At 37.4% G+C, this 24,187-nt stretch overlaps 1 protein-coding gene and 1 long non-coding RNA gene across 2 annotated transcripts in view; one reads left to right on the top strand and one right to left on the bottom strand.

The window, feature by feature from the left end:
• Positions 1-6: 6 nt before the first annotated feature.
• On the top strand, positions 7-18,517 carry LOC103903937. The gene is made up of 3 exons (XR_657869.2): positions 7-116; positions 13,754-13,817; positions 18,061-18,517. It is a non-coding gene; the product is annotated as an uncharacterized LOC103903937 (long non-coding RNA).
• The window catches only part of GKAP1 (G kinase anchoring protein 1), a 31,334-nt gene continuing 13,395 nt past the window's right edge, over positions 6,249-24,187 (bottom strand). The window contains exons 4-12 of the mRNA XM_009285252.1: positions 17,343-17,420; positions 15,606-15,735; positions 14,491-14,513; positions 13,652-13,804; positions 13,153-13,254; positions 11,119-11,182; positions 9,517-9,587; positions 8,507-8,584; positions 6,249-6,556 (exon numbers count right to left, since the gene is read on the bottom strand). Of these exons, the coding sequence (XP_009283527.1) occupies positions 6,509-6,556; positions 8,507-8,584; positions 9,517-9,587; positions 11,119-11,182; positions 13,153-13,254; positions 13,652-13,804; positions 14,491-14,513; positions 15,606-15,735; positions 17,343-17,420 (747 nt within the window). The 3' untranslated portion in view covers positions 6,249-6,508. The remainder of the gene's footprint in view (positions 6,557-8,506; positions 8,585-9,516; positions 9,588-11,118; positions 11,183-13,152; positions 13,255-13,651; positions 13,805-14,490; positions 14,514-15,605; positions 15,736-17,342; positions 17,421-24,187) is intronic.

Below are 24,187 nucleotides of genomic sequence, written 5' to 3'. Positions count from 1 at the left end.
GGTGTGTGTGGTGCGGAGCCCGCGCCCCTCAGCCGCTGCGCGGGAACTCTGCGCTCCCGAAAGCGGCGCTCTCCCTCGCTCAAATGGCCACAGGGGAGCTTAAAATTCATTTTCAGGTAGGAGGGAGTTCTGCGCTTTGAGGTTTCGGGTAGGGACAGGGAGACGGTCACGAGGAGTTTCCCAGTGCTGGGAGCGCGGGTGCCCGAGGCGCAGCTTGCGGTTTGCCGGGAGCTCTAACGCGTAACGCAGCGCCGCGTCGCGTAACGGAGGCCTGTCGCGACCTGCAAGGTTTTTGTGTTGGGAGAAAAGCGAGAAAACTTAACTCGGTACGGCTTGCGAACCTACGTCGAGGAAATAAATCCCGCCTGTTGCTTTTAAGTTACTCACTCGGCACCAGCTGAAGGGTGGGAATGCCGGGAATCGGATTTTCCTCAAACTTGGAGCAAAAAAACTTGATGGCTGATGAAACCTACTGTCACCGAATTAGGTGTTCTCCCAAAATACGGGTGACTCCCCTGTCTCTCAGGAATTCAAGATGCCGGTTCTGGTGTATGTGTGGCTTCGAATTCCAGAGTCAAATGCCGGCCCTTCCGTACCCTTCAGTAAGAATTGGCGTTTCCCACAGTAGCCTGACTCACCAGATGATTTACTGGCTTGGTCTGCTGTTGGGATGATCTCTCAGGAACTCTGTGTAAATTGGTTCAGCTGATACTAAATCAAGTGTAAGACAACATGGTATGCTCCCACCCTCTAAAATTTTTACTGAAGGAAGTTAAGACCTGCTAAGAAGTTTTAAAATAGGAATACCAAAGACTGGCTGAAGGCGATTCCACGTTTTGCCTGTCATAGAGCTTTGGTTTGTTGCAGATAAAGATAATTTCTGGCGTATTTAACCACTAAGCCCTTCCTTGGTCATGCTTGTTCCTTTTCCACAGTAGTCACGACCCTACAAGGTGTTGAATTCTGCAGTGGAGCACTTCGACACATGCCAGTGCTACATTATCCTGTCGACTGGCAGAGTGAGGAACATAATGAAGTAAAGTTTTGCACTGCAATCAAGCAGTGATTTCAAGCAGAAATCAATCAATCAGATCAAAGTGCAAGGAGATGTTCCTCATCCCAGGCTGGTTTTAGTTTATAGAAACAGCTCATGCTGACTTTATGGTTATTTGAGTAGAGTTTGTACTGGAGTAGCACAACTGCTACCTGGTTATGGTCAGCAGAGATTCACAAGTTAGAGAAATAATCATTAGTGTTATTTACTGATGTATATTTATTTACTGATGCATATTTATTGTAAGGGGCAAGGATACTGAAAATTTATAGAAAATAACTTGGAAGCTGTCGAAAGTTCCTAAATGAAGCAAAGAGGAAATTTTAGCAAAGAATGGTTGTTTATTCATCTTAATTTTGGTACAGATGGCAGGGATATGGGAGCTCATTTGCCAGTACTGGAAGCGTCCAGATGGAAAACACCCTAAAACAGGACAACGTGTTCACAGTCAGATAGCTGAGAACACAACTTATACACGATGCACGGAAAATGAACATGATACAGCAAAGAATTTTGAGTTCTTAATCCTCCTTAGGCTGATGGGTTTTTAAACACTTCTTTCTTTCCGCTTGCTCTTTCTTTTCTTTCTCACTTCCTTCCACCTGTGCTTTTATTTCCCCTTTCTGTAACCATCTGTGCAACTTTTCTTCATCGATTTCTGATCCTAAAGAATATAATTCAGAATGTTTATTAGAGTGAGCAGCTTTATTTTTATGCCACTCCATTTTTCTCACCCATGGTTATGGTATTCACTGCAGAAGTTCAGCATAATTCCCAATTCTGACTAGGTATCTTCAATTTGGTATTTTTTCCATAGGTAGTTGATTTAAACCAATGCAAAATCCTCTAAATTGGCTTGAAGCAAACAAACTGAAAATGAACGTGAAGTGACCAGGGAGTATTTTGATTCAAAGTGAAAATACTGGCTCAGGTCACGTTGAACCAAATTAAGAATATCAGTAAAAGGTTTTAAACAGTTTGACCAAACTCAGTTTAATGTTTTACCTGAAGTTAGTGGTGCAATTTTGAATTTAGACAAGACCTTAGGTGGTCTAATGGCAGTAAAACTTAAATGCAAGATCTCCAAAGTTTTGCTATAAACTGTGCATAACATTCCTTATATTTCTGAATATTAAAACCGAAACATAACACAAACACCTGTGATTTATTCTTAACATACAAGGGAAGAGTAGACTTCTACTTTCATGTGACCTTAAAAAGCTATTCTACATACTGTTTCCCATTCCTGATTTGCCAGAACAAAGGTTAGGACTCTTGTTTTGGACACAGTTAAAGGGGTTAAATGAAAAAAGCTGCATGCTGAAGTGTAACTGGATAGACAGCAGTTACCTTCTGCTGTGGATATGGAGCTCACTGTGTGGAGTGAGCCTTTAGTATAGCAAACCACAAGCACGGTGCCTTATTAGATCTGAACCAGAGGGCAACACCCTTGTCAGCTCATCAGTAATTCTAATAAATGAAATGCTGTTGTCTCACTTTCAGTGGGGTTTGCTTTACTCTTTGGAAGACCTTAAAGATCTTTGTAAGTAGCATTAGACGGGAATAGAGCCCTGAGCTTCTGAACTGTGACTGCTAGTTCTTGGCTAGAATCACACACTCGGAAGTCTAGGAAAAGAAGTCATTGGTTTTATTATCCTGATCAGTTAACAGGTATTTTCCAATTTACTCTACTACCTAAGCCCTATCCCTACTTATTTTTCTTGATTTTCTATGATTCACAAAAATCATATTTAAAGTTTTGTAGTTGTATTTAGTCATATCCATCCCAGCAATTTTTCTCTCCAGCTCCATTCTGCACATGCTTTGGTCTTTCCAACAGCCTCTTGGTCTCCCTAACCTCTGTTGTGTGGAGCTTTTAGTTTCTTTGGGCAAAGACACCTCAGTTCCTTTCATTTCAGATTTTTTTCCCCTAAAATTCATTAGTGTTCCTAATTTCAGCATGGGAAACTTGTAATCTGTAGTACTGCTTTAACTGTCTACTTTAAAGGTAGTACAGAACCTATGCAGTCTAAGCTCTTTCTAACGCTCAGTAAATAAAAGCCTTTTTCTCTTCCTTCTGTTTATTCTGGCTTTCTCATCTCAGCTTTGGTTTTGAGATTCTGATGATTTTATTTTTTTTTAAATTAACCTTTTTTTAAAAAAAGGTTTATTGTGTTGCTACATATACAATTTACAGCTTATTTCAAAGCAACTAGGACAGATACAGAATACTGTTGAAGATTTGTACAGGAAATCAGAAGAATTATGAAACTGGCTATTGCCAAGTTATATACACTCACAGTCTAAAATGACTCATTGTGGGAAAGTAATAGGAGGACAATTGCTGAATTTTCAGAAGAAAGCATACTGGGAGTATCCCTTGTGAAACAGGCTGCAACAGCTATAAAAAAAAGCTTTGTCTTTATGAACATTCAGTTATTACAAATGTAAAAGGAACTAGATATGAGAAAATTTTTTTTTTCCCCAAGAGTCATACAAAAATTTATGAGTAAGAGCAACATAGTGGAGAACAAATCAGCTGACGGAAAAATTTCTGTGTAATTTACACTGGACCGGCTAATATACCAAGTGGTGAACAGGGAAAGGAGTTGCGTTGAACAATGAGAACTGTATTCACCATCGCCCAAATTAGAAATGTGTGTCTATTTCTTTAGCACTTAAAAACGCAATGAACTTTTTATGAGGACATGAACACACACTTTTAGAATACAGCTTCTGTTTCATTTTAATAGAATTCCTTCTGTTGTTAATCAGCAAGCATTATACAAACTAATTTTCATTTATGTCAAACTCAGTAACACAAGAAACAACACAGGCTAGCTCTACAGTGTTGAAGGGGGGGAAGCTTTTACTGAAGGTCCTGAAAGAAAAAAACGAAACGAAACAAAAAAACCCTATGTCAAATAGGGACAGATGGGCAAATTAAAACTTAGAGGAAGACAAATTTATAGGACAGCAGGTAGTCAATCTTTAGGATTTTGGCTTCTAGGCAGCTGAAGCAATAGAACTTTGAATTATTCTAAATATGATTTAGCAATTTAAGGACACCTTGAAACAGACTTATTAGATTTTGGGAAAAGATATATATTCTGGATTTCCTGATTCAAAATTGCTTACAAATACAAACATGTTGGAAAAGAAATCACATATTAAAAGTTACAGGCACCACTGATTTGATTAGAAAAAAAGACTTGTCTTGTTCTGGTAAATATTTCCTGTGGGGCAGCAGATAACGAAAAACATACCACCTCCCCAAATAAAGGGGGTTTAGTTTGAATCAGACTATTAACAAGACAGATTACTTTGTTCCACCTGGTAGTATTTTATCTGTCAGGATAAGGTGCTGCAGTTATGTGTGGTCACAAGGTTCACAGTTCTGAAAAAGTGGTATCGGTCCCATACTGAGGATGTGGTATTCAGAAATTATTTTCAAAGAGTTAGCCAGAACAAAAAAAAAAACAAAACCACAAACAAACCAGAAAAGGTAGGACAAACAAATCAGTGAGGCTACAGTAAGACTTCCAGTATTATTATGAAATTTGAATAATTATGTACTATTGGCTACAATGTCTGATTTCTTAGAAAAGTCTTATTCCACTGTTAGCATCTTCATGGTATTAGTATTCACAAGTTGCTGCTAACTATAAAAGCTTTACAGATTCATAGTACCTTTATCGATAAGGACTTTTGTCCAGCTTTCCTCTCCTGCCTTGTAGTCAAGTGCTGTCTTCACGCATACTTGGCTTTGGAAATTGCTTAGTGCTACAGTGTGTTCAAAAAACCACTCAGTTAAGTCTTCTATTTTTAGATCTACAAGTATTTTGCTTTGTGTCCTCTTTAGTCTCTTCGCGGGTTCTTTCCCTCCAACTTCTGTGTTCTCTGCTGATTTCTCAGGTAACTGGCAAGAGATTTTCTGATCTGTTTCTAGTCAGCCAGCTCCTAGTCGTACTTCTGTAATGTTCCACTTCAACAACTATCCCAAAATAAGTAAGATTTCAGGATTTAGTACTACATTCAGTGCTGCACAAACAATTCTGCATTTTTATAGCCATATTAGATTCACTGACAGTTAATATGGGACAAAAAAAAAGTGTTTGAGCTTTGTCTCTTAGCACAAGAAGAACTGTTTATTACTAGGGAAGAATGACACAGGGCACTTTTCAAAGCTAACAGGTAGGAAAGCTCTTTTTACATGGTAGTTGCACATGTCAAGCTTCTGCATTTGGCAGCTGAAACCCATGTAGGTATGAAAAGGATACAGGTCGTAGAATCACAGAATGGTTTGGGTTGGAAGGGACCTGTCAAAGATCATTAAAGTCCAATCCCCCTGCCTTGGGCAGGGACATCTTTCACGATCAGGTTGCTCAGAGCCCCGTCCAACCTGACCTGGAATGTTTCCAGGGATGGGGCATCCACCACCTCTCTGGGCAACCTCTTCCAGTGCTTCATCACCCCCATCTTAAAAAAAATTTCTTCCTTATATCTAGTCTAAATCTACCCCCCTTTAGTCTAAAGCCATTCCCCCTTGTCCTGTCACAACAGGCCCTGCTAAAAAGTCTGCTGCCATCTTCTTTATAAGTCCCCTTTAAGCACCGATAGGCTGCAATAAGGTCTCCCCAAAGCCGCCTCTTCTCTAGGCTGAACAACCCCAACTCTCTCAGCCTTTCTTCATAGGAGAGGTGTTCCATCCCCCTGAACATTTTCGTGGCCCTCCTCTGGACCCGCTCCAACAGGTCCATGTCTTTCTTATGCTGAGGGGCCCACGATACGATTGGCCTTCTGGGCTCTGAGCGCACATTGCTGGCTCATGTCCAGCTTTTCATCCACCAGTACCGCCAAGTCCTTCTCGGCAGGGCTGCTCTCAATCCCTTCATCCCCCAGCCTGTATTGATACCGGGGGTTGCCCTGACCCAGATGCAGGACCTTGCATTTGGCCTTGTTGAAGCTCATGATGTCCTATACAGGGAGAGGAAATAATGACTGTTGACTTTTTTTTTTTATTATTATTAAACAGATCTGGATTCAGCAACAGCAAAATGTTTTTGCATGAGCTGTCCCATTTTCAGTTTTGACTTGGTGAAACTTTGACCATTTGCATACTAATGCATTTGGATCTTGATAGTCATTAAATAGAGTCGTCTTCTCTGGGAAAGCAAGAATTCAAACATAGAAATGGAAGAGTAAATTTTATTGAATGATGAAAAACTAATGGCATTACAGTTAGTTTCAGCTCTGCTGGAATACTATTTTTCTAATTTTTCTGTAGCAGAAAGTGCAACAAATCAATTAATCAGACTGTTTAACAAACTAGTAATTGTTAATTTCTCTTCAAAAACTGCATAGTTGAGCAGTTGTACAACAAATATATAAATTTCTGCAAAACCCTGAAGAAAGATTTGATTTTTTTTGCTTTGAATCTGGTGGCAGAGGAGATCACCTGCACTGGTCAGATTCTGAGTGCCTTTTCCCTTTTTTCCCACTCTGTAAGAAAGAATTAAAACAAATGTTTAGTAAATACACTAGACATGACACTTTTATCTGCAGTTATTTTGTATATTAAAGTAGTATAAATTAAAAAGAAAAAGTGGAGGTAAGTTGCATACTATTATTAAATTATACAACTATTATGGCATGCAAACTCATCTGACATGAAATATATAAATTGAAACAGTCAAGGAACTTACAGGATACATAACTGAAATGTTAACATCTAGGGATAAAAACATACTGGTTTATTGCTTTTATGGTTGGGTTTTGTTTCTTTGTTTTTAATCCACAGATTTTGGTTACTTTTTTTTGAAAGGCATCCTTAAGTTTCAAAGCAGTATTCCATAAAAGAAGTGGGACTCGTTATCAAAGACAACGCCACAAAAAGCCATAATATAAGAAGGGCTGTTCTAGTCAGCCTGCAAGATTACAGGAAAGAATAATAAAAGCAGAAACAACAATCCCTCCAAGGGCACATGAGACAGTTTTCCTAAAAACAAGACACACACACACAAAAAAACCCAACTAAAAAAAAAGTAAAACGCCAACCAGCCAAACAAAAAACCCGCGGGTGATGAATTAAGCAAGAAATACAGCAAGATGTGAAAAGATAAAAGCATTATTGGACTGGGGAGGGAAGGGGAAAAAGAGCAACAGAATAGTTGATATTGCAGTAATTACGAAGCATATAACAAAGACTGGTTTTTGTAAATTTTTTATTGTTATTCTTTTAATCCTGTTTATTATAATTAACCACAAGATAAATTTATCATCTTATTAAAAAATTTCTATTTACAGAGAAAAATACTTAACATTAGCAAAGGCATGGATGGGAGGGGAAAACAAACAGAAGGACTGAAGTTGTAAGTCAGAACAGTGATGAGAATGACTGAATTTGACAAGAGATTTACTTTAGTTTCAATTAGTGGTGCGAGCGCTCAGCTTGTCTGTAAGGGACTGAACAGGCATATATATTTGTCAACTGCTGCAAGACAGTTTTAAGAAGGAACTTGCTCACTTGTGGTAAAGTGACAAGGGGAAAAAGACAACAGAAAAAGACAAGAGATTACATACAGAACCCCATGTAATGCTAGCCAAAGTATCTGATGTAATCAGAAAAGATTTGTTGCTTCAGAATGAGTAATTATGGCTTGATGAGCCAGTTTTCACAAAATTATAGTATTCCAACACAAACAATGTGTTGCAACTTGAAATAGGATAGCTTGCCAAGGACTATATGGCTGCCTTAGAAGTTTCCATTATATACTACAGGCTCTCCTTGTAACCTATGCAAAAGGTCACAGTCAAAAACAAACAAACAAAACACCCATCAAAACCACACAAAAAACCCAAAACATGTCAAGTCATGTACAAGTACAAATCCTTATTTGCACATACTGTCACTCTTTAAAAAAAAGTCAATGTTAAGCAGCATACCATTTATGCAAAAATTAACTGAAATTCACTAACATGAGTTGCATTAGCAGCCAAGTTGAACAAAACAGCATATGCACAGTCAGCAAGACAGCTGATCTTATCACTCATATTTCCACGGAACTCACTGTGAATATTCTATAAAGATTTGACTAGAGACAGAACTGAGATACAGAACCAAAGGAAGAATGTGGCAAAAAAAGCCATGAAGTCTACAGTTAGTCCAGTTACACACAGTTAGACTTAGAAAATTAAACCAACTTGTTGCTTGAAGTATGTTTAGTGACCAGCATACTTCAAGAAGTTTTAAAGTACAGAACAGGTGGTAGACTTCGACTTGCCAAAACTGTGCTTTAGTTTTTGCTACCATTTTTTCTCCTACAATATGAACCACTAATTTTTTTTTAACTGGAAAAATTAGAGCTAATAGGTCAGTTCAGAGCACGTTACCTCATGATAGTCTCAGCTACATCAAGAACAGGTAAACTTAAAAACACAGAAAATAACTACCTGATACTTTGTTAATTCTGCCTGCAGTAGTTTCACTTTGGATCTTTCTTGCTCTAATGCAGCATGAAGTATAGTTACCTAAAACATACAGAATATGAATTTATAAAATATCCTTAACATCTATGAGTTTATCAAGTCAATGCTGTTCTCCATTAGTATTGTGTTGGACAAACAGGTAATACATGCTGAGTTCAAGAGTGACTACCACTATCATTGTGCATGAAATGAAAGTAGAAGTAAAGTATTCTTTAACAACTTATTTCCCAAGCAACATTCACTGGTTTACCTGTATAATGATACAGAAGAGCTATAAAGTAAGAAGCTTCCGACTTTTGGACTCTGCATTAGTTTATTGCCTAAAACACTTAACTGACGTAGTATTATGCAACACAGGTAAGCTTATTACATCACCCTCAAAAAATAGTACTGTGTTGTATGCAAGACGTTTGGACAAGTCAAGGGCTTAGAACTAATAGTTGCTGCGGACCAAAAACTAAGCATAGAAGTCTTGCATGCTCTCCACTACAGTGACTCACCAACTGACACGTCTTAAGTAATTTGTAGCTCACTTGTGTTCGTAAACTTGAGACTAGAAATCAAAAAAAAAAAAAACAACCCAAAAAACAACCAAACCAAAAAACCACTGAAACACAAAACCAAAAAACTCAAACCACCACCCAAGAAAGAAGCATATTCTGAAGCACCTTTCTGAGCTTCCTGGCTTGGGTTACCAGAGAATGATATTCCTAAGGTGCTGTTCAGGGCAAAGTCATTTCAGGCATGCTGAGGTCTGCTGTCTTTCCAGAAACAGCTCTATGTGAGTCATACTGGAGATTTATGTAAAACATCCTCTGACACACATAGTGCAGGGCTAAGGATGAAATTCAACATTTTGTGCTTCAAACAAGTTTTTGTTTCAGCTTCCTCCCTCCCCCACCTCTATCACTGCCTTAAATAAGTAGCATCTTTGAAATACCCATGAAATTTTACATCTAGAAAATCTTGCTTACCTGTACGGTCAATTCATTTTTGATAATTTGAGATTCATCAACCTGTAGGAGTATTTCTGCTTTGTCTTTCACTACAGAGAAAGATACAGCATGAGAATCTTTCTAGATTTACAGGTCTTCATCTGCAATAGCACTGTGACATTGCTTTATTTCACTCTCTTGTTACCACTACATAATGCCACCTTCACTAAAAGAACAGTACATGTCGTAAATCAAAACCAGCCATTAGCTACCACTGCCATTAGTAGCAGCTTGAAAAGTTCTGGAGATTAAACCCCAACCTTGCACTACTTACCCCACACTTAACCCTGTAAGCAGCATGGCTTTTAGAGATACCCATTGTGAACAAAGTCCATCAGAAAACTGAATATTGGCAATGGATCAAGATTTTGGGATCGTAAGTTTCATGTACAAGCTCAGTCATAGCTATGGAAACTTCTATTGACTCAAATACAGGGATGTTTAAACTATTTAGCTAGTGTCTGTGAAGTATCTGTGGATTACTTAAAATTCTCAGTATGAAGAAATGAAGTTTTTTCAAGGCTCAATTCTGCCATGAACTTTCTTCTCCCCAAAATACAGAATACTCAGTCTGTAGAAAAACACAAAATTGCTTGTTTTATAGTATGTTACTATACCACAAACAAAGAAAAAACCTTCAGAACGTCACCTCTTTCCTCTCAAGATGAAAATATTTCATCTTGGCTCAGACACTGACCTGAAGTAATAAAGTTCCAAGTTAAAATTTGCAATGATCAATCACATTATGAACATTTGAACTAGCTTAGACATAATTTTGTACACATACTTTAAAGAAAAAAATTGAGCTCTTTTTTAGCTGAAAATTTAGCCCAGAGAAGAAACTACATTCAAGAACTAAATTAAGAAACTGAAAAGCAAAGGCAATTTCATAACAAAATTAGTGTGGCTAGCATCACAGACTCAAACAACTTCATCAAGCAAGATTAGGAATATTAAAGGGTAACGATGCATAACAAGTATAAAGATACTAGGATATTTACGTATGTATGAGTGTATACATACAATTTTTTTCCCCAAAACTTTGACAACAAACTCTGAATCATAAAAACACTGAATAGTGTTACAACAGAAGAAAATTACCACACAGTTGCATATATAATCCTGTGGTTTAGCTGTCCCTATTCATTGTCTGGCAAAAGACTTGCTTAAGTGTAGAATGACGTTTCCAACAGTTCAAAGCACAGCTTGCAAAGATGCAAGAACTGAACAGTTTCCTCAAGTGTGTCTAAACAGATATTATGATGAGATAGTCAAGAACAGATAGCTGTCACTAGCAAAAGAAAGTCTAACTCTAATCATTGTACTTTAAAACGTAACTGAACAGTTTATATTCCAAAGAATGATCTCAACGTGCAAGTGATTATTCCATTATGTAATAATACAAATGCAGTACTGTGTGGTCCACCAAATTCTGTAGTTCACTGGAGTCGCTGCAAATTAATAGCTGCTTAGTTCTTTATAGCTGTCACTGAGACAAGTTATTTTTTAAAAAGCTGCTTTGAAAGTTCCTTCCATGTTTTAAAAAGAACTTCTAAGTTTTCTGATAAAACTCTTACTTACTTTCACCTTCTTGCATCATCTTCAGAAGCTGTGCATTTCTTGCTTTTACTTCTTTATACTTCGCCTGTATTAAAAAGATTTAATTATTACATGTATACCCTACTAAAAAAAGTATTCTATAAAATAAGCATGACAGTCAGACAGAGTTTAAAATTGTGACTTCTCTGCAGAGAATCTAATCACAGAATCATTTAGGTTGGAAAAGACCTTTAAGATCATCTGTATTTTAATTAAACCATAGCCAAAGTAGGGAATACACGACAGGAGAAGTGGATTAATAACTGAGAGTCAAGAAAAAAAGGCAAGCACAAGGCTTAGAGCAAGTTAAAATAAGAAAGTTATGTCAGTACATTGATAATGCAGGAACCACCATTCAGGTCTGCCTGAAGTATATAGGTCTGTTGCATCAAGGGCTTTGTGGTTTCTCCCCTGAAAAATTACAACAATTATAATGCACTTTCTAGATACTGAGATAATATAAATAGTTTGCCATATTTCCTGGCAAGTAGGACAAGACCCTACCACTCTACAGATTATTTTATTCAGCAGTTACTGTTACTATGTTATTTCTTTTCTTTTCAACTCTTTAGAGTTTACTACTCAAGAACCTATTTTTGCTGTTTTTTCCAATCTATCTGATATCACCACACTTGCTTCATAAGTCAGTATTTTCTTTAACTGGCCACCAATGTCAGTTCTAGCTATGTATCTTAGCTGTAAACTTGTTTTTCCTGTCACAAGTCTCTTCATACAGTTTGCTCTTGTAGGTTCTTATAAAAAGTTTAATTTCAGACATACTTTTTTGTAATAAAGAAGCTACTATCTTCCACTTTGAGTATCACACCAGTCCCTGAGGATAATTAACTTACGTTTAAGCCAGACCTTTCATGGCCACCTAAAACTTCATTAAGGTCTTTGGACAAGTTCTTAAAATTAAACAGCTGTATCATCGTCCATCACCTCACCAGTATCCTTATGCATAGCCTTTATTCTGTCAAATGTGATCAAGTACCGACAGTGGTAAATATGAATGGTTTTATACTTTAAAATGTCACCTGGGAATTCCAACTTTAGTACACAGTGAAAACAGCTGTTAACAGCTTTATAAGTACAAGTAAAAGTACTTCTTTGAAGCATCAGAAAACTCCTAATCTGTTAACCTGCTCAGTCTACCTTAAGCAATGAATAAAAATAATAAAATAATTTTATGCTGCTTTACTTTTTTTTGCTACAATGGCAGTTCCTCATAGAAATTTTGCCCTTTTTGCTCTAGATACTATCCAGACAATGCTAACATGGACTGAAAACAGGAAGACAGAGACCTTTTCTCTAGCTACTCCAGTATATAGCAATACCATGTAATTACTAACAAGCAAATCTTTTTTTCCTGGTATGTTTTAGCATGTGGTGAATCTGATTTCCCATTTCACTTGTATTTAAGTAAGAAAAGATATAACAAAATACAGGACTCCATTCTTGTTACACTGCAGCTTTAAAGGAACTTCTTTTAAACCTGACAAAATATTCATTGATTTCTTTAACCACTTCAAATATTGGACTGAATCTACAAAAAATCCCAACAATATGTAGTTCTTAAATGCAAGAAAAGCTGAGTAGAATTTAAAAAAAGAAATAGTTGGAAGAGACCCAAGGAGGTCCAACTTCCTGCTCAAAGCAGAGCTAACTTCCAAGGCAGATCATATCGTTCAAGATCCTGCCTAGTCTTAGATTACATCTTTTTTTTTTTGACCATGAAAACAGCAATACTAGAAAACAAGTAGTGACTGATATGCCGGATATGAAGTTTACTTCTGGATGCTCTGTCTTGATTCTTTTGATTATTTTTAGATGCTTAACTTACCAAGAAAGACTGCTTCATGTGGTACTGAAGGAATAATTTGCTCTGTAAATATGTAATCTGTGGCCAGTCTAAAGCACCTCTACAGATTGCTCACATTTTAATAAATACTTTGCTTCAAACGCATAACAATGTTAAATTTTGTCTACTATTTGAAGGTATTATCAGCTACATACCTCCCACTGAGTTATTATATTTTTCAGTTGCTCAATTTCTGCATCTTTCTTTTCGAGCTCGAGCTTTAGTCGTTCTGTTTTTCCGTCTTTCAAAACAGTCTCCTATGAGCAAGAAAACATCACTTCTTAATAATTTAGTCACGTGAATTCGATTCTTGGGAAAGGCAACTTACTTGTTTTTTAGAGAAGAGAATTTTTGATCAAAATTAAAGAGGTATATGTGCATAGATACCAAAAGGATAAGAAACACAGTAGTAAGCATTGGCGTTTTCTGTGGAGCAAAAACTATTTCAATCACAAGTGCTTTGTGTTAAAAAAATTAAGTCATTTAAATACCTCTTCAGATAGGTAAAAATATTACTGTTTTGGGTTTTTTAATTCTTTAAGATTATCATGCTTTTGATTTGTGCTTTCTTCTACTCAGGTGCTCCCTTCAGATTATTGAATAAGCTTCATTAGGCAAACTTCCTCACTTCAGAATGACTGCTGTTTTACATGCCTGGTTGTGTTCATGAGATGTGCGGTTATCTGTTTCACTGTAATCAGTGAGCTGGACTCTCCTTTTCTCTCTTTCAATTATTCTATGAACATCATCTTCCAGCCTGTTGAAAAAGCCTCCATCGTGCAACGAAGACTGGGAAGAGTCCAGTTCCTGTCAAAAATAAGTACTATAACATATCTTCCTTTACATATAAGTTAATATTGAGCTAGAAATCAACATGTTTAAAAAAATAGCTTAAGTCATGGAAAAGCATTACATCTAGAGATTGTTTTATGTTGTACATCCTGAGAATACTATGACTTCCACCTAGAGAATATGATACCAATTGAAGAGCCTGGAAATTAACAGTTAACATTTAGCTGATGATGAGATGACACAAAAGCAGGAAGTGGGAATTTAATAATTTTGCACTATGACTACACTAATTTGTGTTTTATTTCACTGTTAACTAGTCTTCCCTCTAAGAGTTTTAATACTTGTGGACTGCACCACAACATAGTAGCATCACAGTACTTTCTTACTTAATTTGCTTGTCTTTTTTGTACTACAATTGGTATTTTTTAACATGCTTTTAAATCTGCAAGTTGCATCAAAGACTATCTGAAAACTAAAGAAGCAAGAGGTAGTTCTAAGAAAGCCAATGCTAAGTTCTAAAGATAAAAGAACTGCAGACATACACGTTATTTAATCTGCATCTGTAAAAATTTTCCAAATGGCAATCAGTCAGTTTCACAATGTATTATTGATTGTTACTACAGGAAGTGCCAAAATAATTACCTTCTAAACATAAGTTTGGTTTGTTTTTTTTTTATTAAACTAGTTTGAATAAGACTTACCTCATGTTTTTTAGCAAGGTTATCTGAAAAGAATAGAAAAAAAATGACATCAGTAAGTTACGCAAATCTTGTACAGCTGGCTATTGAAACAAGACATTTTGAAAAGTAGGGGAAAAACCCCCTCTGTTGGAGTTCTTCAACATTAGCTCTCCTCTCAAAGTCACAACAAAAGAAGTCATTACTGAAGTATTAGAAGCCAAGATTATAAACTATGTATTACATCAATCCCTGTATTTGCATCTTCTCCCAGATCTTTCAGACTATTTAATCAAAAGCAGCATCCCATATTCGTTTGCTTCAGTTAAAGTGGAAGGCAATGTCTTTGGTACGGACACTTACGGAATTTGTTGGTTTGTTTCTTTTTAAGTCTATTTAGGCTTTTACAGCACGTATCTCACTGTATACCTGAATGCCTTCCAGATTGCTGTGCTTTCAATCTTTTTCCTCTATTCACATTATTTGGAAATAATGTATTTATACACATTACTATAACGTGTATAAATATTGTAGCTTTCGATAAAAACATCCTTAGAAGAAAAACCTTAGAAAACAAATTACTTTCTTCCTTTTCTAGCATTTACCTTGATTTCTTCATTAAAATTCAGAATCTCTGCTCTGTAGACACAGATGAAGGAATTTTGAACATATAAATAATGCATATGATGAGTGTATATATAAGTTATTTCAATATTTACTCATCTTCATAAAAGCCAGTATCATGAAGAAAGGCAAACAATGACTTGCTGTTACCCGGGAAACAGAGGAACTCAGTTGCCTGAGGAGCACAAACTTAGTAAAACAAAAAACTCACTTAGATTTTTTTAAAAAAAAAAAAAAAGTCACATTAAGAGTGTTTGAGTCCACCACCCACCCCAGGGATACTACATGAAATTGTATTTTCCTTAACCTCTTCTTTTTTCCCTGCTAATCTAACTAGCCCATTATTATATAATGAACATTTAGCTTCTAGACTCAGTAGGACAAACTAACTGCAACTCCTTTAGTGTTTGTTTAAACGCAGTATAAATTAACAGAGACAGAAGGGCATTTTGCTGCTAGCACACACACTATGAAAATTCCAAGTAGAACAGCTCATATGGTATGATAAAGCATACCTATATTACTGTCTGACTGAAAGTCTTTCAGAGACACAGTGAGAGGTTTGTCTTTTCCTTGCTGGTTCTTTTTCTCTTTCTTATTCACAGACTTTGACTGAGGTGAAGTATTTTCAACGTTTTCATATTCCTAGAAGAATAAAGTCCCACTGGTATAATTTTCTTCAATACCCAAATATTTTTTTCCTGAAGCTTTACAAAGGAAAAAAAATAGTGATAATGTACTAAAGGAGATTTTAGCCTGAACAGTAATTTGCAGGCTTCAGATTGCTTTAAAGAGTGCAAGACATATCAGCAATCAAGCATCAATTCTGTTCTCTGAAGTAGAGCATTGCTCTTCACTGAACAGCAAATGAACTATCAGCCTAATACGTCCTCAATCACCTACATCAAATTTTATCCAGAAACTCATAAACTGAGAATATACAGTAGTCAAACACAGGAAGGCAAAGTGCTACACAATGCAAGTTAGCACTTTCTTTAAAAAACAGAGGTCTACCATACCTTCTTTTTATTCTCAAAATATGCTTACTCATTCATTAGAAGTCAGAGAGCTATTAGTGTGCAGCAATGCTCTACTAATTGACCTTACTCCTATTGAAATTGGACAGCCTGGTACACGATAGCCATTTGAACCAGAATCCCACCTCCCCACACATCTACATTAACATTCTTAGCAAATTATCAATGTCCCAGTTGTTAAAAATGAACTTAAATACTAATTAATTAAATGTTTTAATTAAGATTATTTTTAATCTTAAATGTTAAATAATCTTAAGAAAAAATTGTTATATAGAAAGCAAAGATGGAAATGGAGTGCTTTTCTTTCCATAGAAAAAAAAGATTTGTTCAGCGTACTCATGTACTGTGTATTTTGAGTATATAGTAAATATTTTAAAATATTCAGAGGTAATTCTCAAAAAGTCTACAAACGATGCTATGCTACTATGCCTGAAGATTGTCTTCACTTTAAAAAAGAACTTTTAGTATGTAAGTTGAAAATCTATCCTTGGTTTTCAAGAACTATGGTACTCTCCCCCCTCAAAGTATTGTACAGAGATATTTGCACAAAAGTGCATGCGCAATTTTTATTTTTTATGATGCATAATTATATTTAAATTTACATATTTTTGTAACATTTCATTGGCTCCTGATTTATTGGAAGTAAGAAGCAACTTCCTGTTAGAAATAAAAATTTCATCTAAGCATACTTTTTCAGAACAATTCTTCAGTTTTCCATAAGAACCACTCAGAAAACAGCATCCTGACTAGCTAAGAAAATGTGTACAGCTTATTAGAACTAAAATATTTACACTCAAAACAGAGAAAAGATGTTAGCAAAAATGCAAATGATTCAACCACAACTAACACTTTCAGGCCTAAAGAGAAGTCAGTGCTTTGATTCTCTTACTCTTCAGGTGTGCTGGATTTTTTCTGAGGAAGGTCAGGATCTCTTGTTGTACTCTTAAAAAATTTCAGCACATTTATATGCCAGAAAATTGAAAAAGTAGAACTAATTTTCCACCTTTACAGGGCAATTAAAAAAACCCAAACCCAATACTATTATATGTGGTTTCTTTAAAATCCAGTATTTCTCTGAACTCTTAAGCATCTGAACAGTGTAAGCAAACAGTTTACATGAAGAAAATGGTACTTTTAGGAGGTTTTTTGCTTTATTTTTAAAATTCAAGCCTCAAACTTGTGCAGCTTTTACATTAGGATGAATCCTGCAAATACCTTTTTGTGCTCTTCGTATTCCAGTTTGCTTAGCAGCAATGCTTTTTCAAGATCAGCTTCAAACATTTCAGATGTCAGCTGAAGAAACAAAATTAACATATGTCATGTGACTAGGCTGTTAAAGAAAAAAGCAGACAAAACCACTAAAACCACACTAAAATTTCAGTTTCAATACACATACACTACAATTGCCAAAAAGCCAAGTTTCACTGATGTGACATACGGCATTATTAACAGCTAATGTACCTTTTTGTACCATAAGTAATAAAATATCTTGCTTCAGGAAACTCCATGATGGATGTAAGCATACAGTAAGTTGTGCACATCTTTCTGTAATACAGTTACTATCTTGATGATTTGTTTACATGAGATTTCTTTAAAATAATTTTTATTTTTAGTCTGAAACATGAAAACCAGAGGATGTTAAGGATGAAAATGGTCGTTGTTGACCACCAGAAAGTCTAAGTGCTCATCCATTGCATAGAAAAGATTAGGTTAAGTGCACTTTATTTTTTTTCTTAAAAGGAGAGCAGAGCTAAGAAAACCTGAATTATTTCAAGATGTTTTCTCTTTCATTTCTGAGAAAAGTAAGTACGTAAGTCTTTTTGGGAGATGGAAAGGAAATTTGAAGCTTTTAGGTGTGAGCTATTAAGAAAAAGAACTAGGAACAATACAACAGGAATGAAGGATGTGCTATCTCTTTTTTCTTGTGTTACAGGAAAATAGGAAAGTGCAGAGGCGGCCAGCTCCTGCTGCACGGAAGGCTGAAGGACTGAATTGAGAAGACCAGTACCAGCAACAGTTCAATGGAGCCAAAATAAGAGATTTACCTAGAGGATATAGATGCTATAGTCGAGGCAGATAGTGGATAATCCAAATGTATAAACAGCTAATAACCTATGTTACTATTTACAGCAAAGTTAACCAAGATTAAGTTGCTCAGAATGCAGAACTCTGTTCCTTTGAGGTCTACTGTCTCAAGGATTGCTACAGTCCCCTGTGTGATGTGCTGCCAAATGGAAGCTTTATTCTTCATCATAGCTCTCTCCTTTTCATGCCCTTAACTGAAATATTAACTAGTAAAAATAATTACTTTAACCATCATTTTCTTTAAATTTCAAATTGAGGTCTCTTTCATTCATTCCAGAATAAACTACAATAGCAGTTACTTAAGTGGTCTTAATGTACTTTGCTCACACTGGGCTGCATGACGTACACTAACTTTTTTGTCTGTAGGAACCATGTTCTGAAAAAAACCTTACAAGTTCTCATATGCTTTACATATGCTTAAAATTGATTTATTATATGATGTAAAAACAGACACATTCTTCCTAATTGTTTATTCAACAATTCATATGATCAGTCTCACATATGAGAAAACCAAAAAGTGGCTTCTAGTTTTTACCACAGTTAACCAGCCTTTTCTGAGGTGTTATTTGAAACATAGTAAAACAGTGCTCTCAGCATAAATTGCTACAAGATTTCACATAGACTTTGGCGTGCTGTCATTCCTAGTTTTGCGTTTCGTTTGTGGGTCAAGCTTAGCATCGACTGATTGCACTGGGCCTCACTGGCAAGGTTTTTGTAGCGGGGGAGGTGGGGAAGAGCCACAGACTCACTGTGGCAGCCAGGCTGGAGGCACCTCAGAACCCTGAAGGGCTGCACACACGGGTGGGATTGGGGCAGCCGCCAAGCAGCAGCCAGCAGGGACAACCTTCACCGGAGCACTACTGGTGGAGAGGCCCCCGCAAACGGACCCCTGTCTTTGGCACTGCCTGTGGCCTGCAACGAGGGAACCAGAGAACAAAGAGGGGGAAAGAGGAGTTTTGCAGCAGCAAGGGGTGTTTTTTTCCTTAAGTGTTTGTTTACTTTCAGCATCAGAATCAGTAATTGGAGGTTCGGTAACTGACAATAAATTAAATTCACTGAAATTCCCCAAAAATCAATGAACTGTTTTTGCCCACAACTGTTGAATCCAATCTGACAATGATAGTTATCTACCAAAAATTAGGCCTTGTAGTCTGCTACATGGAAAAACTCAACATGAACATGATGAAAAAGGAGGGAATGGGGATTTAAAAAAAACAGACTACCAAAAAGAGAACAATTAACACACAAAAATAAGGTAAACTCACAAGAAAGATGAACTTAGGATTTTTACCTTTGTGTGTCTGAAAGTGCTAATTTCGCACACAAGCCCCTAAATAATTATCAAGAATTAGTACTACCACAATGTTGTTCTAACTATTAAACAGCTGCACAAAAATTGCATTATGTGATCTCTAGTACAACAATAACCCTATCATACTTTACTTACCTAGCAGTCATTCAATTCAGGGCAAGAATGAGTGTTCAAAGCTGGCTGTACAAAGGTCGCTACTTCTAAGCAGCAGCTGAGTTGAGAGCTTTAGACCTGAATATTCTTAAAGCCAGTCATCTCCTCCATAGTTTCCCAAGCACCTTCAGTCCTGCTTCTGTGCATAGTCTGACTGTCTCAGACTAGATAGCTATAGGCTCACTACCACTTAAACCTATCAAAAAATCTAGAAACCACGGGTTCCTTTGCTTAGGTATTGGGAGTGCACATCCAATAGGCAAGCTCTGGAGTACACCTAATAATCATAAGAAATTGAGATACACGCACAAAGCTCTTAGAGTGACTCTCGTAAAAACTTTGCTGAAGAAAGGCTGTGCTGAAGAAAGACCATGGTATTTACATAATAGCTCCATAGTTAAGACAAACGCTGACAATCCTTTAAAAGGAAAGTGCCAGGCACTCTGGTAATTTGGAGGGTAAATATGAAAAGAGGAACTCTTCATGAACTGGGAGACACTCTGTGGAGCTGACCTCTGTGGAAGCAGGGAGACAGTGTTTCTCACCCACTGCTAAATATCGCCTTCCATTGCAGTGTACCGTTTAAAATTTACCTCTTCATTATCAATATTGTATTACTGGACAAGGAAAACTATGGAACTGAGAGGCTAAGATTTCATGCCTTCTGAATCTGAAGAATTCAAACTCGTATCTCTCCTCTCAGATAAGCGTGTGCCAGTTGCAGTTTGAACCTTTCTGCCAGTCAGTTTCTCCAACTCAGAGAAGAGATGCTTTTATTAAATCTTATGATACAGTCAGCATGACTTTATGAAAAAACAGAGGGACAGCAGAAGAGTTCAAAGCACCAATCGACATTTGATGCAACCTTGACTAAACAAGGTATTCTGTCAAACAAACCTTTCAAAAATATTGTCATACATGTGGAATGATGCCATTTTGTTTGGGAATACTGCATTCTCAAGTCTGCTGAACCCACTTTGCAGCTGGTCCCGTGACTTTCCCGTAACAAAAGAAAAAAAATCAGACTTTTCATAAGCTTCCAACACGTCTCATCTCAAAAGAATACCTTACCTCTTCTTCCTACTACAGGGACGTCCTGTAAGTTTTAACAACCATCTCTTGCTAATTTTAAGAGTGGTGCTATTGTGGGCTTCAAGATAGTTTAACGCATTCTTCCGTTAACACATACCACACCAACATAAGCATGGCTTCTCTCTCTTTTCCTTTACCTTTTTTCTCTGTATCTGCCTTTAATATAACAACTTGTTCTCAAAAAGCTATACATAGACCCTATCAATTTTATATTCCTAAAGTGGTGGTAATGATATAATAAGCCAGTACATGAGCAACAGCTGATAAGGACTTCAACACCCTCCACGTGAGGCTTCATTCTCCGTCAGAATTCAAGACTCAGTGGGCTGAGAGGAGCAGGATCTCACTGCTAAATGGCCAAGACATTTGACCTGAGTAGGGTAATCCCTGCATACACGTGTACCATGCAACATCCCCCAGTAAAAGGAAGGCAGCTTCAGCGGGATGGAACGGTGCGAATGTAAATCACCCTGCAGTCATGCTTTTGGCACAGGACCTTCCTTTTTTGGTCATAGGAAAGAAAAGAGAAGAGCTTGGACCATGAACATCCCAAATTTTATTTCAAGTCATTTAACAATTGAACTACACAGAAGCTAGACAAGTGCCTGCCCCACCTCCTCTTGAGTTGTTTAGAAAATACATCTGAATGGGCCATGTTTTGAACAAGCGTGAGGAAAAAAAAACTACCTGCAACCTTCGGTAATGTATCAGTTCTGAGTCCCTGTGCTCAGATTGACTAGACAGATGATTGCTCGGCAGATTTGCCTTTTCAGACCTACTCCAAAGCATATGCTTCTCTTCACTCATTACAATGCTCAAAGCATCAAGTCTGTAATACTTGTACCCTGTGTCTGTAAACAAGTTTACCTTAAGATCACAATTCTTTAAATCAGAGTTATCTATCGATTCTTCAAATTTTAGTCTTACAGAACATAACAAACAATAATTTAACAGAAGTGATACACAAACACTGCAACCCATTACTTCAAAAAAAGTAACATTGAATGCATACCCTGAAGTGGAACTGTTATGACAATTTGGGCAACAAGATTACAGACAATAGAACAAGTTATTACTGAAACTGTTGGTGATAATATTAAATAGAAAAAATAAAGCATAGCTGTGGCTCATGGTTCTTTGTGTGACACTGGTCTTTACTTCCTAATATTTATTTCAGGGTCACAGGTCCTTTACTGCCTTGTTAGTAGGCTACTGTGGAAATCAGTGGGGAGTCACAGGCTTTTAGTAATTCTCCTTAAGAGCCTAAAAATCCATATGCTATAATTAAACTAAATTCCTCACCATTTTAACTCATGTCCTTTTTTCCCCCTCATATAAAAAACCCAAGCTAATTCAGTGCCTGCCAGTGCTGTAATACATGAGCAGCATCTACAAACAGTTAAATAACAGTTCAAAAAGGAACTTTATTGATTATGTGTATTTTATTAAGACTATCCTAACGAGACATGCACTCCATGTTACATACTTTGAGCTACAGCAAACATTTTGATTATTGTTCTAAGACAGGAATTGCAAGTAGCCATTTCTTTTTCCACCCATCAGATTCCAATACTCATATTTTTAAGAGTTTCTGAGTAAAGTTAAAAGTAAGTTTAAAGCAGTTTGGGCAACTTTTTGGCACTTTTGAGATCTAAACCCCGATGTTTTAAACCATTTATGAGCCAAAAAAGTTCACTGTAACCTCTATGGTTGACTGAAAACCTATAGTGTTGAAGTCATACCAATAACTTGAAAAAAAGTTTAATTATTTCATGTTTACAAAATAATCAATACTGCAATCTAACAGTGATAATGCCAGTGTCAACCATTTCACTAAATGTTTAGTGTAGCAAAAGAAAAGTTAACACAGGATTTGCTGGAAAAATACTCACAGTCCACACTGTACCTCCATTCAGTCCACTGTGACCACAGAAAGCTGTTCAAAATGTAGCTGTGCTGCAAAACAGTCTATTCTTCAACCTCAAGAACTGTGACAGCATTTGGCTATTCCTTTTTCTCATCAAAATGGGACAGAGATATCTTTAGAACTAGAACTATCATGTTACAATTACGGTAATTGCTCTAAAGTTTTCTTTTAAAAGAAAAAAATCCCAAGGTAACTTCACAGCCTATATGTCAGTAAGATTGAAATTAGTAAGAATTGTTTGTTTATAACTGAGTTTACTTTGTCTGACCATTTCACCACCCAGTAATGAGACTATAAAATTCTTTTTTACCTGAAATAATTGCTCCATACCATATAATAAAAAAACCCTGCAAGTACTGAACAAAGCAAATCTGTACCTTAAAAAGTAATTCTGAAGTTAATTAGCTCTGGAAATTTTCAAGAGAATTATTAGGTCATTACTCCACCGCTAGGCCAACCATCTAGAAGCCTGCAAAGTTAAGAACTTGGCTATTCTCTGTTTAAGGACGCACCTATACCAAAGCATTAGCAACATACAAAATAATCAAGGACAACGTCCAAATGTCAGTCTTTTGTCAATATGGCTTTCTGTATCATGTTTTAATTAAAGCAAGAAGCAGTTTAATACCATCTTTTTTGGTGAGATAAAAGTTGGAAATTTCTCTGTAAAAAAGAAAATAACATCCTAGTAGATGCCAGCATAGAAGTTCAACAGCTTCGTGAAACACTTCAACTCCAGTTGGTGTCACTTATTAGCAGTAAGTGGACCCGCCGGGAGCCAGCAGCTCTCACGAGGGCAGCTGACAAGGTGTGGATGGGGCCAGGAGTAACAGCAGCCACCCCCCACTCCCACTAAAGGGAGCGCTAGCCACCAGGGCATGGCATGTCAGCCAGGGCGTGGCGCCTCAGTTTGCACCGGAGGGCACACAGGGAGGGCGCCTCTTCCAAGGAGGGGCATTCCACAGGCTGAGTGGGAGACCTGGAGTACACATAACCAAGCAACCGGGCACCGTTTTGTGACCATCGGCAAAGATCAAGGGCACTCATCCTACCTGACTCCTCAAGGCAGAATGGCAGGTGCTCATCTGAGAACAAAGGCTGCAGCTCCGGGTGGGGGGTCTGCACCATCTACCCCAGCAGTGGCTAATGCCTCCAACCCAGACAGAGCTGCTGAAGGGAGAGGCTGGCGGGGGGACCTCAGGCGGCAGGAAGGGCCTAGATCGTTCTCGTGGGGCAGGGCGAGCCGGCGGGCCTGCCTGCAAAAGGTGTGCCCAGGTCAAGGACCTCCTGCAGCAGGTGCCTGAGCTGCAGGAGGTGGTGAGAAGGCTCCATAAAAATCAGGAAGGTGGAGAAGGAGCTAGATAGCTGGTTCCAAGCGCAGTCTGCAGTGGACCCACAGCCCACGGCCAAACAGCCAAACACTCCCCCACCAGCACACACAGGAGGGAGCGGGGGGCCAATAATGCAGAAGAATGGACGGTTGCAACAGCA

Source organism: Aptenodytes forsteri, unplaced genomic scaffold (assembly GCF_000699145.1).
Source record: "Aptenodytes forsteri isolate BGI_AS27 unplaced genomic scaffold, ASM69914v1 Scaffold151, whole genome shotgun sequence".
Taxonomy (NCBI): Eukaryota; Metazoa; Chordata; class Aves; order Sphenisciformes; family Spheniscidae; genus Aptenodytes; species Aptenodytes forsteri.
The sequence above is the reverse complement of the archived record's forward strand: the minus strand, read 5'-3'. Positions and strand labels throughout refer to the sequence as shown.